The 19,289-nt window shown below is 44.0% G+C and overlaps 1 protein-coding gene across 1 annotated transcript in view; it reads left to right on the forward strand.

Annotated features, from left to right (window-relative positions):
* Window positions 1-19,289, forward strand: part of adam11 (ADAM metallopeptidase domain 11) — a 133,653-nt gene that overhangs the window by 16,522 nt on the left and 97,842 nt on the right. The window contains exons 2-3 of the mRNA XM_080213323.1: window positions 10,582-10,664; window positions 14,163-14,226. Of these exons, the coding sequence (XP_080069449.1) occupies window positions 10,642-10,664; window positions 14,163-14,226 (87 nt within the window). The 5' untranslated portion in view covers window positions 10,582-10,641. The remainder of the gene's footprint in view (window positions 1-10,581; window positions 10,665-14,162; window positions 14,227-19,289) is intronic.

The following is a 19,289-nucleotide window of genomic DNA, read 5'->3' on the forward strand; positions in this document are numbered from 1 at the left end:
GCGTGGATTTTGGATGCAGTCTGGGCTAGGCTCATCAGCAACACACCCCTGACAGTACAATTACTCGCAGACGTTCACTCTCCACTGAGGAGAAACCAGAGGATTGCAACCCGAGAGTTAAAGGACGGGGTGAAGCTAAGTTGACAATAATGTCTGCAGGCACATGAGCACGAACAACATTCCTTGTCCGGATAATGCGCCAATGAGAGAGAGATGTGCTTATGTACTTGTTCCAACTGTTCAGTGCAGAAAATAGGCCAATTCTGGGTCCAATTTCATAGAATCCCTACTGTACTGAAGAGGCCATTCGGCCCATCGATCATTTGGAAACAATTAGGGCAACTAAAAGGGCCATGTCTTTTTTTTAGAGATAAATTAACTGGATCTGTAATTAATTTTCAGCGACAGCAGGCAACATGGGTAGACTGTTTTTCCTTTCTTGTGCTTTGATCAGGAACGTTACGCCAATTTCAGCACTGGTGACCATGTTGACACTGAAGAGCAGCAGCTCACTCAGATTTTGGCATAAATTAAATACTGACGTCTGATCCAGGAATGGTGTATGTGGCCTTTGTTACCAGCCAAGGAAGCACTGGTTCTATGAGCAGACTGTAAGGAAATGTGTGGCCTCGTTAAACTCATCCTGTTGTTGGATAAAACATTTCAGCTGCTTAGACTATCCTGCAGTATTATTAGTAACAACATTTACTTCACAAAACATGTTGCTTTGTTTCTTTCCTCTTTGGATAATTTCCTGGCACCGAGACCATTTTCCATCTGCTAATTGAGATAGTTAATGGGACGTCATGGGAGCGCCCCAGAGTTATCCTCTCCTAATATCCTTCCTGTTCGCTGAAAAAAATCACTTGTCATAGAATCATGCAATGCAGAGGAGGCCCTTTGGCCCATCGAGTCTGCACTGACACATGAGAAACACCTGATCTCCCACCTAATCCTATCTGCCAGCACTTGGCCCATAGCCTTGACTGTTATGATGTGCCAAGCACTCACCTTGGCACTTTTCAAAGGTTGTGAGGCAACTCACCTCTACCACCCTCTCAGGCAGTGCATTCCAGACCATCACCACCCTCTGGCTCACATCCCTCCTAAACTTCCTGCCCCTCACCTTGAACCAATGTCCCCTCCTGACTGACCTTTCAACTAAGGGGAACAGCTGCTTCTTCTCCACTGTGTCCGTGTCTGTCATAATCGTGTATAACTTGATCAGCAATCTGCCAAATAAACCTGTTGGACTTTAACCTGGTGTTGTGAGACTTCTTACTCGATTGATAAAGATGTGTCCCATATAAGGCCATAAGACATAGGAGCAGAATTAGGCCACTCGGCTCATCAAGTCTGCCTAACCATTCAATCCTGGCTGATATTTTTCTCATCCCTGTTCTCCTGCCTTTTCCCCATAACCCCTGATCCCCTTATCAATCAAGAACCCATCTTTCTCTGTCTTAAAGACACTTAATGACCTGGCCTCCATAGCCTTCTGTGGCAGAGAGTTCCACCGGTTCACCCTTCTCTGGATGAAGAAATTCCTCCTCACCTCTGTCTTAAAGGATCATCCCTTTAACCTGACATTGTGCCCTCTGGTTCTAGCTTTTCCTACTCGCGGAAACATCCTCTCCATGTCCACTCTATCCAGGTCTCGCAATATCCTGTAAGTTTCAACAAGATCCCCCTCATCCTTCAAAACTCCAATGAGTACAGACTCAGAGTCCTCAACCGTTCCTCATATGGCAAGCTCTTCATTCCAGGGATCATTCTTGTGAACCTCCTGTGGACCCTTTCCAAGGCCAGCACATCCTTCCTTAGATATGGGGCCCAAAACTGCTATCAGTGCTCCAAATGGGGTCTGACCAGAACCTTATATAGCCTCGTAAGTACATCCCTGCTCTCGTGTTCTAGCCCTCTCGACGTGAATGCTAATATTGCATTTGGCTTATATGCCCCATCTGTCCCACCATCACGTCTTATCTTAGCGACTCTTGGAGCAAGGATGGTTGGAGCAGTGATTTCTCGCTGCAATGTCTGAGCAACCATTAGTGCTTAATTAATTAATGTTTTAATGGTCTTTTAATAATCAATCTTGTTTCACTTGAGCAATCCTTCATTTTCAACTTGATGGTGGAAGAGATGGCACTTTGATGCAGTGATTCTCAAGGGATCCACCCACAGCCATGACTGTCTGTCTTGTCATGTGGAAAGTTTGGACACCAGCAATGGCTCTTTCGATGCAATCACAGGAAGTAATGAAGTTATTTGGAATACACTCCTCATTGCTCTGCCTGCCAAACTACCTCGCTTTCCAGCACTTGCACATAAGGAGGTTAGAATCATGGAACAGAATCCCTAAAGTACAGAAACAGGCCATTCAGCCCATCGAGCCTGCACTATCAACAAGGCCTTATTCCCATATCCCCAGGCCTTATGCCTGTAACCCCTCGTATTTACCTGCTAATCTCCGTGACACTAAGGGGCAATTGAGCATTGTCAATCAACCTAACCCACACATCTTTGGACTGAGGGGAAACAGGAGCACCCAAAGGAAACCCACGGGGAGAACATGCAAACTCCACGCAGACAGTGACCCAAGCTGGGAATCAAACCCTGGCGCTTGGTGCTGTGAAGCAGTAGTGCCAACCATTGTGCCACCTAATTGCTGATTTCACTCAACTTGCATCAACTTTGTTAACCTTTAACTTTCCAGAATGTTGTTTCTTCCCTACTCCCCATACATTGATATGACTTGAACAAGTGGCAGGTAGGGCACAGGTTTGGTAGGCAGGCGGTGTGAATCAGAATAGATGTGAAGTGAACCATGGGTAAACTGTGGTTTGGAGATGGGAGCAGTGGAAAGATGCAGTCCAATATGTGTTGCCTACTTCATGTGTTACTTTGAAATCCTGTAGTATAAATTACATCTGTCCACTGCAGATGCTCAGCCCAGTAGGCAGTTAAAATAGCATCAGATCCTGTGTCACAACACACAGATTGACTTGGGTCAATAAGCCTCCCGCCACTGAGCAGACAGTCTTGTGGAGAGGGGTTCGGGGAGGGAGGGGTGAATGATAGCAGAGCAGGAAGTCCACCTCTGTTTTAAATCCACCGCACCCTCGTTTCCACTGGACAGAGGCAGATGTAAAATCTCCTTGGTGTCACAGATGCTGGCCACTCTCCAGAATCTTGTCCGAGCAATCATTTTTCCTCATGTGACGTTCCGTGGTGAACGCTGAGGAGGTATTCCACCATAATGGCCGTCTAAATCAAGTCTATTGTTGTTACCCAACAATCACTTTCCCGCTGTGATCAGTAATTGGGAAAGAAACATTTGGCTGGTGTGTGTGTTTTTATTGTGTCCTTCCCTCCCTAGCTCAGAGTTACTAACCTCAATTGCAACATCCTGGCTCTTGCCTGGAGCAATCTGAAGCATTGACCCCAAGTGATCCTTGATTAAGTGGATAGGACGTTTACCCACTAGGTCACTGAGGATGCAAGTGAAATCTTGGACATTAAAATGAATCTGATGGAAAAGCAACATTTTCTGTACTGGTTTGGACAAGTTTATTAGAAAAATGTTTTTTTAACATAAATATTAAGTTAAATCTGTGTTTAAAAAAGATGTTAATTTGCCATACATTTTGCAGAATTAGTTCTGTTTTGTAGACCTAGGAGGAGGAATACTCATGAATGCCCAGTGTACCTAATCATTTTGTGGTATTCACCTACTGGGTTCCTGTAAAGCAACTGGATGACTCCACCTTTGAACCCATTTCACTTCCATTCCCATTAACATGAAATGGGTGGTAGCTCATTACTGAGCTGTGTCACTGATCGGTCACTAGGTAACGAGCATGGGGAATAACAGAGCAATAACGAGGGAAAGGACTTTGAGAAAGAGAATAAGCTATGAAGGGAAAAGCATTGACGTCACTCAGCTGAAGTGCAGGATGTTGAGAGGGAACATGTTTCTATCTCTGTGCTTCAAAGCTGACTATATTGGTCCCTCAGGATTCATGTCTACTTTGAATTCAGTTTTCTTTTTGGAATTTGTGTCATCCCTGCTTCAGTTCCCCCGTTGAATCATTGAATCCCTACAGGAGGTCATTTGGCCCATTGGGTCTGCCCTGACCCTTCAAAAGGCATCCCACCATCTCAGTCTGCCCTACCTCCACAACCTAGCATATTCATCATAACTAATCGACCTAACCTACACACTTGGGGCAAATTAGCACTGCCAGTGCACCAAACCTGCACATCTCTTGGAGTGTGGGAGAAAACCGGAGCACCTGCAGGAAATCCACATAGGCACTGGGAAAATGTGCAAACCGCACACAGGCAGTGACCCAAGGTCGTAATTGAACCCAAGTCCCTGGAGCTGTAAGGCAGCAGTGATAACCACTGTGCCACCGTGCCTCCCTTGTGTCACATTATTTGGAAAGATAGCACTGACCTTTTATGATTTTGGCACATCCCAAAACACTGTACAGCCAATGAAGTAATACTGTAGCTTAGTCACATTTTCTCACACAGTAAGATCCCACTAACATCAAGTGTTAATGATCAGTTTTTTTTAATGGATATTGGTTGTGATATATATTGGCCAGGACAGTGGAAAGAACTCCTCTGCTCTACCTCAATATGATGCCATTTTACCTCAGCCTGAGAAAGTGTAGCTGGGACCTTGGTTTAATATCTCAGCTGAAAGATGGCTTTTGTACCAGTGCAGCATTCCCTGAGTATTGCACTGAACTTTGTTTTCGAGGGCGGTGTCTGCCATCCTGCTGTATTTTGGGATATCCTTTGGTTTTGCTTGAGGAATAGTCAAAGTAAAATCTAGATGTACGTCATTTTTTTTCTCAGCAAGAGCCCAAGAGCTGCAAATACTCAGTCAAAACATGGTACAACGATTGGGAATTGTGGGGCCAGAGCATAAATTATTCATGACTTCTCTGACTTGACAACAATTTCACTTGTAAATTAAACCCCATTAGCTAGCAAATATGAAGTGGAGGAAGGTCACTGTTGTTTTTCTTTACAGGATGGCAGCTGAAGAGGGGAATCTCTTACTTTCATACACTGTCAATCCGTACTAACTCAGCCATGAACGGCCACCCAACATGGTAGTATCATTGAATCCTACAGTGCAGAAGGAGGCCATTTGGGCCATCAAGTCTGCACTGACCACAATCCCACCCAGGCCCTATCCCCGTAATCCCAGGTATTTACCCTTGTTCTTCCCGCTGACACTTAGGGTCAATTTAGCATGGTCAAATGACCTGACCCGCACATCTTTGGAGTGTGGGAGGAAACTGGAGCACCCGGAGGAAACCCATACAGACACAGGGAGAACATGCAAACTCCACACAGTCACCCAGCTGGAATTGAACCCGGGTTCCTGACACTGTGAGGCAGCAATGCTAGCTTACTGTGCCACCAAGCCACCCTGTCAGTCTTCTGGCCAGCTATGTGACATACTTTTTTTTTAAAAGTCATTAGCTCTATATTTCATTCATGAGACACGGGTGTTGCTGGCTGGCCAGCATTTATTACCCATCCCTAGTTGCCCTTAAGAAGGTGGTGGAGAGCTGCCTTGAAACTTTGCAGTCCATGTTCTGTGGGTTGACCCACCTCGCTGTTGGGGGGGCGGAATTCCAGGATTTTGATCCAGTGACTGCGAAGGAACAGTGATATATTTCCAAGTCAGGATGGTGAGTGGCTTGGAATTGATAATTTACAGAGGTTAAACTGTCATAAAATAAAATAGGAAGATCAAGTACTTTGCTGGTAGTCTGTAACATCGCCAGTGCTGTGGTGGGAACCACTCAAGGGATTTGATGCATCAGCCACCGGCCAAAAAACAGCTGCTGCCCAGGAAGATTCAAACAGGCAATAAAAAGAAGATGAATGCTTGTATAAACAGTTTCAGTAGCAGTAAGTGAAGGCAACAGGTTTTCTGTTTCAAGCTAAAGTGATTCTCTCAAGGATAATATAGATATTCTCTTTTACAGTATGGATTTCAATCTTGCATTTAGGTGGGTCTAATATGTCAAAAGGGCTGAAACTGATGATAAAGGCATTGCAAATCCCACAATAGTGAATTGAACCATAGGAGCTGGATTTTAATGGAGTCAGAGTGATTGTGTTAATCTTTAGTAATGGCAGTACGGTCCTGGCCCCCTTCCCAGACCCCTCCAAATCTTGTCAGGTTGGGGTAAGGGTACAGGTTGGTGCGGATTGAGAGCCTACATCCTGCATTCCCAACCTAAATGGCTCCATTACACAACTGATATCTCCTGGTCCTCTGCAATTTTCCTGGAGTCAATCCAGCCTTGCAATGAATTGTGGCTCTCAGACTCCCAGAGGTGTCATGAGCCATAGTCTGAATGAGGTAACCTTTTGAAAGCTATGTTCAAAAGATGTAACCCATGTCCCACACCAACCTATGTCCCACATGCACTTCTGATGGCCACTCATTGCTTCATTGCCCAGTCTGTGCACCACCTCTCAATCCCCCCTTATTTCAATAAAAGTAATAAGAGTTAATATAATATATGAAATCATTCAGAACTATAAATGAAGACGAGTGTGACAATTCGTCAAATGTAAGCATATGTGAAAATTGCATTTAACTTGTGAAAAAAAAATTAAAACTTACTTTCCAAGTGTCACAGGACCATGTACTATCTTCATCCGACAGGTTTTACAGACAGCAGTTCTGTTTGTGACCAAATTCTCATAACCAAATAATATGACTTTTGGTGACAGTGTTAACTGTGTAACTTGCAAGAGCAGTACATCTGTTATGAGAAAAGCAATTGCCAAAGTGACCTCCGCACTCGATGCCGTTAGCACAGATAATATATGCAGCACTGCTGAGGTTTTGCCTGTGCGTGTTGATGATCTGCCTAACTGTCCTTCTGTCCTGTTCAGACCCACAGTCATTGGAGAGGTCAGAGTCAGGATCAACCATGGAAGGTTCAGGGGTGACCACAGAGAGCTTTTGTGCTCAGGCTTCAGGGTCAGCGGCACTTGCTGGAGGGAAGTGGGGCAAAACCTTTTATTTATCTCACGAATCTGAGTTGTGCTCTTCATCTCCAGGTGACATCAATAAACAGTCAAAAATAAAATGACTGGAATTGGACTCAAGTTCAAATGAGTGACTCAAGTTGGCAATTTTGCTATTCCTATATCGGTGTAAGAATGCAACAAAATGTACAATATTGTTCATAGGATCATGGGAGTCGTAGTGGGCCCATTTAACCCCTCAAGTCTATCTTGCTGGTCAGTGAGACCATGGATGGGACGGCCCCATGTTTTATATTTAGTCTAAAGTCAATATTTCAGTCTATGAGGCAATATTTAGGGTGTTGCTACTATCCTCAGCTCCATTAGAAAATATGCGGTGGTCTCCTGTTTCCTGATCATGATTTAGAGGTGGGGGACATGCAGATAACAAGAATATTGCATTTGAAATCCTGGACAATTTGTGAAGTCTGTTTTTCTTTTCCCTTTTCCTGGTTTCCTCACCAAAATGTACCACCAGTGATTATATAAGGCATAGTAAGAAGTCTCGCATCACCAGGTTAAAGCCCAACAGGTTTATTTGGAATCACGAACTTTCGGAGCGCTGCTCCTTCATCAGATGAATCAAAGAAGCGCTATGATAGCTTGTGATTCCAAATAAACCTGTTGGACTTTAACCTGGTGTTGTGAAACTTCTTATTGCGCCCACCCCAATACAACACCAGCATCTCCACATTATATAAAAGGCATGTCTTTGGTGGTCATACGTTTCAGCAAGTATGCAATAAAATGTGTCATTGATTAAAGATATTGGAGGGTCAGCACTTTTTAATGATGATGGGGTTCTGCTAATAACGTGGGAGTTGTACTTTAAACCTGAAGATGGCCTGCTTTTCTTGTTATGCATGACACTTGTTCAATCACCACACCTCTCATCTCGTTATTTTAATAGCATTTGACCTCCTTCGAGTGTGTTCAGTGTTGTTCCATCTCCAGTTTGTCCGTAAGTGAACTGACATCAAATGAAGCCAAAATCTACTCTATGAACCTCTGCCAAGAGAGGGAATTTATTTCCACCGCAAATAAATCTGCAATCTTTACTCCGAATTCTCTACGTTATGTGCCAATGCATGTGTCATTTTTGCAGAAGTATGAATCAACATAGGATAGGACATTTTGCAGGAATGCAGTTTAACTTATTAAGGCTGGATGCGGCAGCTCACGGAAGTAGCCCACTTGCACTTATCATCTAGTGTGGAGTTGTTTTTAGAATTGGCCTGTTTAGCCGTCATCCTTATTTCTGTACAATAACTCATCTATATTTCACAACAGCATTAGGACTGGATAATTTCTATGCGCTGCAGTGTCTTTGAAGTCTTAGGGACCTCATAACATTTATCAGTGAATTTTATTGCCTTTTCTGCTGGTTTTAGGAGACATTGATATATTTCAGTATATAACACAATTCATTTAGTAGATTTCACAGGGTCCCCTGACCTTGTGAAGCAAGGTTTGAGATACTTATTGTTCAGTGATTTGAAAGGTCCATTCACTTGGTGGTCTCATACTATTTCATAAAGTCTAAGTGCTCTCATTTGAACTAGATTCACTGACCCAACAAATGCCATTTAAGAAATCAATTCACTTTTGGTGCAAACAGTTCTGCTCTTGCTTTTTGCAGATTGCCAAGTTCTGCAATATTCAGAAGATGGTATCCTAACTAGGTCAGAAGTTGTTTGTTCAGTAAGAGAGATTAGTCTGTTTGATGTGAGCCCTGACATACTGATATTTACTGACCGCATATCTGAAAGGTGTGAGGTTTCTCTCACAATGAAATAGCTTCTCAGCATATGCACACACTGCATTGTTATTAATCAAACTAACTTCAGAATTTACTGAAAGTAGCTCTTCTCATGATAAAATGCTGAGGCCAGGATTTTCACTTCTGAAGCAAGGAATGAGTTTCCTGGCTGGTTGCGCCTCCCTTGAGGAAAATCTCCAAATAGCCCATTCTTTGTTCGGAGGAGCAGGGGGCTGAGGAAGTGGGGGTGCAATGTTCCTGGACACAGATTGAAAACTGCCGAATCTAAGGCAGGTTACTTAAAACACCTGCTTCAGATCTCAGTGACTTTAAGCCTACACCCCTTACACTTCATTATGCTCTGACCCACTCCCCGTGCCAATACCCTGCCCCATGCTAGCTTAATGCCAACCCATGTCCTACACCCATCAGTTATAGCCCCCATGCCACCTGAGTGCAAACTCGTGCCTACTCAAGCCCCCAACCACCCTTGGTACCCCAATAGCCCTCATACCAACCCACCAAGATTCACCACAGGCAAACTGTAGGAACCATGTTGGGATTAAAAACAATAAAGGCCTAAATATCCATTACTGCCTTCACTGTATTTTCTTTAGAATGACCATTTACGAAAGTTCATTCAGCACTTTTTTGAATCTCCTCAAGTGCTTAATTTCTTATAAAAATAAACAAAACTTCTATTCCTAACCCCACACCAAGACAGCCAACCCTTTAGTAACGTCCTGAGGTGTTAACCAAATTATGAACTTGGGACCCCATGCTGAGCTAATAGTTTGTGTAAAGCTGGCAAGCGTTCATTATGACATAAAGATAGCCGTAGGGAAAATGTCAATAAACAGCCATTGTAACTGCCAGAACAGTTTCTTTTTTCCCTGATTTTTGACTTGGTACTTTCCCTCCATAGCCTTCCATTAGGGAACTTACACAGGAGGAGCACAGTGAATGCAGTCAGTGTTTGCATTAATTTAAAATGTTTTAATCACTGACACAGGCAGCCTGCTTTTTTTTAATTTTCAAAGGGCTGGGGATTTAGATAGCTTTACATGAGGACAGTTGTACACATTTTATCGTCTTTCAAGAACATTTACATCTACTCTTTAAAATAAAATTCGCTACCCCAAATTGTGTTGGATACTAGGACAGTGAGTAGACTTAAGGAGGAGTTAGACAGATTTTCAATTGGTAATGGGTTGAAGGGTTATGGGGAAAAGTGGGAAAGTGGGGATGAGGAGCATATCAGCCATGCTCGAATGGCAAGCAGACTTGATGGGCTGAATGTCCTAATTCTACTCCTGTAACTTCCACACGGTGGGTTAAGGCTCTTACCGCAGCAAAAGTGGAATGTTTGAACTCAGCACTGATCAAATGGCCCTCCTGAGTTTGTGTTTCTGGTATGTGTGACTCAAACCTCACCCATTTTCTCCTGCTGAGAGAAATTGGATCTGTCAGCATTGGGGATGGGGCTTCCACATCTGGGTCCCAGCTACCATCTTGTTGAAGATCCTCAAAGGACCTAATATTTACATGTAGCGTGTCTCCTAGTGTTATGCTCAGTATTGAAAGCTTTCAGTTCAGTGACGAGCACAAGGTATAGGCGCAGGAGTGGACCATTCTGTCCTTTGAGCCTTTGGGTGATCTCCATCCAGTTTTCCACTTGCTGGTTGCAGATGTGTTGGAGAGCCTGGTGCAGCACTAACTAGACTGCTACTGTTGCTGTTTTTCAGGGCAGTGAACATTGCTATTACCATGGAAACATCAGAGGAAATGCCAACTCATTTGTGGCCATGTCAACATGCCATGGACTGAAGTAAGTACAGCTATCTAAGGAACAACACTTAATTGCACCAATATCTGGGGGAAGGGATTAGGGTCTGAAGGAAAAGCCCATTTATAGCAGGGACACCGAGATCCCACCAGGTTTAACTTCAGGACCTAGGTTGGCACTTTCTACCCGATTTCCCATTCAACACCCGGTCAGACTGAGAGGCAGCAAAGCCAGCAGTAGAAGGTTGCAGTAATCAGGAAAGATGGGGATATCAGACTGACAGTTCGGAGGGAGGGAGGTCTTGAGAGATCCCAGGGCAGAAGACTGAGGATCATGGGTTTGAGTGTTTGGGGTGGTGGGGGCAGCTCATTGTGGCACAACATTTGCTTGAGGGACTAAAGAGCAGCATCCCGGCTCCTCCTGGCTCACAAACAGTGCAAACAAAAGGCACATATCTGTCTGATCCAATTGCTCACATCCATTTTGGTGCTGAGTTTCCTTACCTGTGGGATTCCTGGTCAACCAGCAATAGTTTTAAATCCAGCTCTACTGTGGGAATCTATTCTCGTGATTATAATGAGATATCCATCTCTCGATAGAGGGATGTCAGGTGAATGGCAGAGGAGTGGGTACACTGCCTGCCTACGGATGCCATGTTTGAAATGTCACCAATGGGCTTTAGAACTACTCCTTCTCCTGGTATAGTTATGATGCTTGGACCCTGCATGTCGCAGGACTGTTTAAATTAACAAATCCAACACCAACTTGTATTTTATATTCAACATATAAAATGCCCTCCCAGGAGAAGAGATATAAAGCAGAATTTGAAGTGGAACCACATGGCAGATGACCATAAGCTTGGTCAAAGTGGTAAGGTTTAGGTAGCATCTTGTAGGAGGAGAAAGAGAGGTGGAGAGGCCATTCAGCCCATCGAGCCTGCTCCATCATTTAATGTGATCATGGTTGCTCATCCACTTCAATGCCTTTTTCCCCCCACACTAAAGCCAAACCCCTTTGCATCATTTGCATTTGGAAATCCACCCATTTCTGTTCCAAGGGAATTCCAGAGCTTGGGGCCAAGGCAGAGAGTTAAATATCACAGATGCTCACAGGGCTCAAATCTCAGGAGGTTGTGGATCTGGAGATTGGAAGGCAAGGCTATGTAGGGAAATGAAAATAAGAGGAAAGTTTTAAATCCAAGTTTGTTTAAGCAGGAGCCAGCGTAGGTCAGTGAGGATGCATGAGGTGGATGAACAGAATGTGCTGTGAGTTAGGACATGAGTAGCAGAGTATTGTTTGAGCTCAAGTTTCCCAGAGGGTGGAATGAGGGGGTTAGGAATGTGTTGAAAGAGTCAAACCCAGAGCTAACAAAGCCTGGATGAACTGTGATTGGCAGAGCGGGCTGATGATGTGATGGAGATGGAAATAGTCTTGGTGGTGTCAAGGGTATGTGGCCAGAAGTTCATCTCAAGGTCAGACCGAGATAACAAACAGTCTGGTTCAGCCTCTAACAGTTACCAGGGAGAGCGATGAGGAATTGGAGCTTTTGGCAAGGAACTGAACCTTTAGTTTTTCCAGTATTTAATTTGAGGAGGTTTCCACTCATATAATACCGACAATATAGATAGTAGGAAGACTATGATAGTGAGGTGGAGTTGTGTGCTGTCAGTGTACAGTGTTTTTGGATGTAGCCACCAAGAGACACTAAGGGACAATTGAACATGGCTAATCTACTGAATCTGCACATCTTTGGAGTGCGGAAGGAAACCGGAGCACCCAAAGGAAATCCATGCACACACGGGGAGAAGGTACAGACTCCATACAGGCAGTCACCCAAGGCTGGAATTGAACCCAGATCCTTTGTGTTGTGAGGCAGCAATGCTTACCACTGCAAGAATGTACCAAAGATAAATCCTTTGTGGATACCAGAAAGCAGGAGGCGGAAGAGAAGGACAAGTGTAGGACAAGTCCCAACCATCAGCTTGAGGAGGAGGATGTTGTTGTCAATTATAGGAAAGGTTCCGGATATTCAGGAAGGATGAGAATGGACAGGTTACTTCTGCTGCCATCACACAGGAATGCATTGGCCTGAATTTTATGTTCGGGGCAGTAGGAGTAGATGTGAAATCTAAGATTGTATTGTTAATGTGATGTTCTACTGGCTGCGAATTACCGACCATCCAGCGTGAGACACGCCCTGTAAAAGGCTGAGCGGGGAGGGCTGATGCTGACGAAAGGGACTGTGTGGGCTGGCGGTTCCAATGTCCTCCCTCAGAGGGACAGCTGCTGATGACCTGTACAATGTAATTATCAGCATCTGAGTTCAACCATAGGCTAGTATAAAATGATGAGAAATAAGAACATTATTCATTCTTTATTCATTCATGGCACATGGGCGTCACTGGCTGGCCAGAATTTATTGCCCTTCCCTAGTTGCCCTTGAACTGAGTGGCTTGCTAGGCCATTTTAGAGGGAGGTTGAGAGTGAACCACATTGCTGTAGCTCTGGAGTCACGTGTAGGCCAGACCAGGTGAAAATGGCAGATTTCTTTCCCTCTAAAGGACATTAGTGAACCAGATGGGTTTTTCTGACAATCGTTTCATGGTCATCAGAAGATCCTTAATTTCAGATTTTTTTTTATTGAATTCAAATTCCACCATCTGCCATGGCAGGATTTGAACCCAGAACGTTAGCTGAGTGTGAGTGTCTGGGCAGCACGATTGTACACAGACCACGGTCCCCAGACACATTTGTTCATTTCATTTGAGTCCTGACAGGTCATCCCACTCTGGATCGAGGTTGCACCTAAAACATGAAAGACTGCCTGGCCAATCAGTCCATCTGCACAGGGCCACGTAAAATCCCTATCCCATGCTGTTTAATTTAAACTGGCTTCTTGATTTTTGGCAGCCGCTCTTTCGCCTCACGTGCGTGTCCACTGACCAGAATACTGCTCCAGGGCTCAATGACGTTGCGATGCGCATCCAGCGTCTCATTGTGCGATTTGCACGTGCAAATTTTACAGGTGAAATTCTGGCCAGGTGCTCGATCTCTGCGCAAACTCCCACGTCAGATTATTTTAAATTGTGTGCATTATTTATGTGCTGTGGTTTGTATTGAAAATTCTGTTTTCTTTCATTTCTTGATTGATAATTTATTTAAATATCTAATATTAGGCTGGCAGCATTTTGTGCTACAGCACAAGATGGGCCTGGAGTTTAAAAATTTCTAGCTTATGAAAGGGAGGAAGACTGCACTCAGCAGTGTGGGTGCACAGTGTTATTTTAGGATGATTATTTGGAGCACAGGAAGAACAGGAAAGGAATGACGATAACATAAAAGCAGATGAAAGTAATAATGGAGGGCTGAATTTCAATGCTGAAGCAGGATGAACTGAGAGAGTACCTTTTTATAGCATCCAATGCATGAGGAAGCTTTAAGACCTGTGACTGTCTCATTGTTAAGGATTGTAAATATATTTTGATGAGATTCTCGAATACATTCTGAGCTTATTCCTAACTATTAACTCCTTCCCTGCAGCGGTGTGTTTAGTGATGGGAACTTCACCTACATTATTGAAGTAATGGACAGCGCAATCGATCAGGTAAGCCCAGGCTTTGATGTCTGGCCTTTTGTGACTTTCTCCAGTTGTCCAGCCATGTGCTAAAAGCCCAGAACCTCCAGGCAGTGGTAATCACCGTCGGATTGCTACTTCGCTCCTTTTTGGGAACTGCACATTTCTCGCCGGGAATGTGGGAAGGCAGTCAGAGGGTGGGGTAGTTAGGAGTTGGGGGGCATTTGGAAGAGTAGCTAGGGAGCGGGGAAAGGGTAGTTGGGAAGGAGGCGATGGGAGAGGGAGTGGCATCCAGAGGATATTTGGGGGAGGGGGTTCCAGTGGGGGTTGGGGTGGGCAGTACTCAGGAGTCAAAAAAGTGGTTTTAATTCTTCTAACTTTTCATGGATAACTATTCTCCTGAGAGAGCCAGAGCCATCCAAAGTGATCAATTTAAGTCCAAGTGTTGGATGGTTCCAGGTGCAGGGTAATTGCCCATTAGATTTTTCAACTTTTTGGGAAAATCCCTTGCTGTCCTTGGCTGATGACAATCAGGGGGGCCCCTGTGCATCTCCTGGTGTTCCTCCAGGGTTCAAACACCCACCCTAGAAGTGGAAATTAAATTGTATGTAGAGAACTAAGTATCATAGGGAACTTAAGAAACAGGCCTTACAACTAGTTTTGGGTGTCTCCTTAAAGGTAGAGGAGAGGTGGACCACATACAACTCTTTGAGAATACATTGAGATGGGGCAAAGGGCATCCTGATTTTCCTCATCTCTCTTTAAGTGACAGTGAAGTCCCATTGTAGATTAACTGTGCCTTAGGCTACACCTGGAAGCAGTTCTTCTATCTTCAGCATGTAACAGAATAACCTTATTTAGCTCCGATGAGACTTGTGATAAATGGTAGCAAGAGATGAGGACCCTGGACTACACTGAGCTGATACTCAGCAAATTGGAGCACGATTCTTCCTTATGGCAGACATATCCGTGCGCTAATGACCCTTGTGATAAAGCCTGAAGTAAGGAATTGATTTACCATTGGCCTACTGAGCAAAATTACGCTTGCATATCATGAACATCAAGATGGCTGGCATGTCACAAACTGAATTGCATAGGTCCTTCCATGACATTAAAGGCAGAGATCCTGTATTTAAATGCCAGCTGCCAAAGACATAATTTGCAATGGGGGATATTCATTTACCCACAGTTTTACTCTTTTGATTGAATTGCAAATGCTGTTTGAACTACTGCTCAGTACTGTACGGTGTGTGCCCGTACTGTGATTGGGAGGATGCTGGCAATGTGCTCACACCATTTGTTGTATTTTGTGCTGTTTGTCGCACCAATCCACTAGAGGCTTCACTTTCAGTAATGATCAACCAGTCAGTCTGGCTTATTGTTGACCTACCACCAAAGACTGGAATTCTTCACAGTCCACTTTGGGTAATCCTGCAAGCCAGGGCCCAATGGTTCGGCTGGTACAGGCTGGAAAAGCAGCTGGAAGCTTTCCAGTGCTTACAGTTTCTGCTGTTTTAAATTGATAAACTCTGACCCTCACAGTCACAATCCAGTACCTCATAGGTTTCTGAGTTCAACCATAGGCTAGTATAAAATGATGAGAAATAAGAACATTATTAATTCTTTATTCATTCATGGCACATGGGCGTCACTGGCTGGCCAGAATTTATTGCCCTTCCCTCGTTGCCCTTGAACTGAGTGGCTTGCTAGGCCATTTTAGAGGGAGGTTGAGAGTGAACTACATTGCTGTAGCTCTGGAGTCACGTGTAGGCCAGACCAGGTAAAGATGGCAGATTTCTTTTCCCCTAAAGGACATTAGTGAACCAGAAGGGTTTTTCTGACAATCGTTTCATGGTCATCAGAAGATTCTTAATTCCAGATTTTTTTTTATTGAATTCAAATTCCACCATCTGCCATGGCAGGATTTGAACCCAGAACGTTAGCTGAGTTTCTGGATTAATAGTCGAGTGATAATGCCACTGTAGGCTATTGCCTCTCCTTAATTAGTAGATCATTCAGCTCGCCACCATTTAATAATGGGTAATTCTCAATCTCAACATCACTTTCCCATTTGATCCTCATATCCCTGAAAAACCACCTTTAGCACAAATTTAGGAAGTTGCCTTACAAGTGACCAGGTCCAGTACTGTGAATTAAAACAGTGCCAGTATAAAAGTAGCAATACCGCCAGGCTCAACTGTAAGAACAGCCGGTTTATTATTAGAATTTCAAACCTGCTGACCTATTTATAGCTCCAATTTAAGAGCTTAACAGGTCAGGTAATGCATCTTCCCATTTTATCATCGTAACCGTGGTTCAACTTACTAACTGATATGATCTCCTGGATGCACTATAAATAAATCAAGGTGTATGATGAACCATTGTGAACTCAGTCACATCAATGTCATAGCTCATATTTACTGCAGTGTTGGCTTGGCAATGAACGAGCACAGTAAATGTGTTACTGCAGTGCAGACAGACAGGATTACATTTCATAAGAATTACAACTATCTGACTCTGTCATGGTCTTTTAGTGAAATAGAAATATTGTTGACTGTTCAGGGAGAAAACTAAGAGTAGTTAATCTTGTTAGTGATCTCTGAAAGGGTAATTTGTATTAATGACTTCAAATATCTGCAGATGTAACACAGATGCTGATAATGGCTGTAATGCCTCAAGCACTTGAATGGAGAAAGGGGCTGATTTTTGGCTTGCAAATGTGCCAGTTTAGATTACACATACAACCCCTTCAGTGCAGAAGGAGGCCATTTGGACCATCAAGTCTGTCAGAGAATCTTACCCCCTCCCCATAACCCCACATATTCACCATGGCTAACCCATCGAACTTGCACATCTTGGGACACTAAGGGGCAATTTAGCATGGCCTTTTGGACTGTGGGAACAAATTGGAGCGCGCAGACAAAACCCTTGCAGACAGGGGGAAAACGTGCAGACCCCACACAGACGGTCACCTGAGGGTGCGATTGAACCCTGGTCCCTGGCGTTGTGAGGCAGCAGTGTTAACCACTGTGCCGCCCCCATATACCCCCACACATTATGGGTGCAAATGAGATGCAAAAGGCCAGAAATTTTCACTGGAAATAATTTCTGCCAGACAGCTAGTTTTGGGGTGTGTTTGAGTTCCCTGATGAGCCTGGGATAAGTATTTAAAGCTCCAATCCAAAGCATGCAGGAGCTTCAGTTGTTGTAAATGGGGCACAAGGAAAGGCTCCTTTTGATCTCCCATCCCCTGGAGTGTGCTGCCAATGTAAAGCTGGAAATCCTTCTTGCTGAACTCTTGACAAATGGACTCAGACAATGCATTCCAGATGTGGATTAAAATCCTCAGTTTTAACTGTTATATATGAGAGCAGCATGGCATTGTAATATAAAGGTGTTTGGCAGAGCAAGGGTTAATGTGGGACTGGAGGATATTACCACTCATGGTATGATGCAAAGATTCACATGCTAGTAGACTTTGAGAGTAGAGTCTGGAAGGAGCCAGACTCTATGGGAGACCGAATAGAGGTGTATAAAATTATGAGGGCTATGGATAGGGTGAACAGTGGGAAGCTTTTTCCCAGGTCGCAGGTGACAAACACGAGAGGTCACAAGGTGAGGGGGGCGAGGTTTAACTCAGATATCAGAGGGATATATTTTACACAGGGGGTGGTGGGAGCCTGGAATGCACTGCCTAGCAGGGTGGTGGAGGCGGACACGCTGGGATTGTTTAAGACTTATCTGGATAGTCACATGAGCAGACTGGGAATGGAGGGATACAGAAGAATGGTCTAGTTGGACCAATGAGTGGCGAAAGCTTGGAGGGCCAAAGGACCTGTTTCCTGTGCTGTATTGTTCTTTGTTCTTTGGAGCCATCATGGAGGTAGCATTCGTCCATGCCAGTCCCTGGGATATGTACATAGTTATAGTTTAACAATAAATGGTTTATGTTTAAACACTCAAGGCCTCTTACTGGGAGAGCAAGTGACCCTTTACAACAATAACCTTGCAGCCACTGTGTTCATCTTTAATTTCAGCTCCCCAATAGGATGAGGGCACCCAAAATAATCACCTCACCTAGGCCCACAAACATTTTCAACTGATTAGATATATTAAGCTTACCCTAAAGGAAAAGCAAGCAAAACAATTAATGTAGTCTCTCACCCATTCTCCAGCCCCACAAAGTCCCATTTCATGTGCCCATTTTATATTAATTACACTCATCCCCATGTAGTTATTCCAAGACCCAAGTACCCACATCTCTAGATTGTTATCAGCAGTTAAGAAATTACTGATATATCTCTAATATCTATCTGTAATATCCGCAGCTCCCCAACCAGGAAGAGGCTGGCAATCTCTGCTACTAATGCTGTGTAGTCCAGTGCTGGAGAATGATTGTGGACTTTGCCAAAGCTCACAACACTTTCTTGATATAGAGACTGGCACGCTTGTACAACTCTTCACAGACACCAGAAAGTGCATTTCTACCAGAAACGTCCAATAGTAAAAACTGACCAATGATTAGATTTGACACCTGCCAGCTGAGGCACATTATGAACTGTCGTCAATTTGTCCTGATTTCACATTTATGTCCATTGTGTACAAAATATAGTCATGATCCTATTGCACTGAGGTATCAAAACAAATTCTGAAGATGCTGGCAAGTCTGAAATAAAAACAGAAAATACCCATAAATACTCAGCAGGTCAGGCAGCTTCTGCAGAGCGAGAACCTGATGCATTGGGGGATTATTGATCTCTAGAACAAGTTACTAATACCTGCAAGTGAAGTTAGATCTCCTCCATGCATTGAAAAGGACACTAGATAAGTTTCAGTTCATCTGAGAATGTAGCTGAGGCAAGAGAAATTATGGTACAAATCACATTTGTTTCCTGTTGGACTGCAGGAATCATAGAACCCCTACAGTGCAGAAAGAGGGCATTTGGCCCATCGAGTCTGCACCAACCACAATCCCACACAGACCCTATTTCCGTAACACCATGTATTTACCTGGCTAGTCTTCCTAACACTAAGGGGCAAGTTAGCATGGCCAATCAACCTACCTGCACATCTTTGGACTGTGGAAGGAAACT

This window comes from Carcharhinus amblyrhynchos, chromosome 27, assembly GCF_965287045.1.
Source record: "Carcharhinus amblyrhynchos chromosome 27, sCarAmb.v2.hapA, whole genome shotgun sequence".
Lineage (NCBI taxonomy): Eukaryota > Metazoa > Chordata > Chondrichthyes > Carcharhiniformes > Carcharhinidae > Carcharhinus > Carcharhinus amblyrhynchos.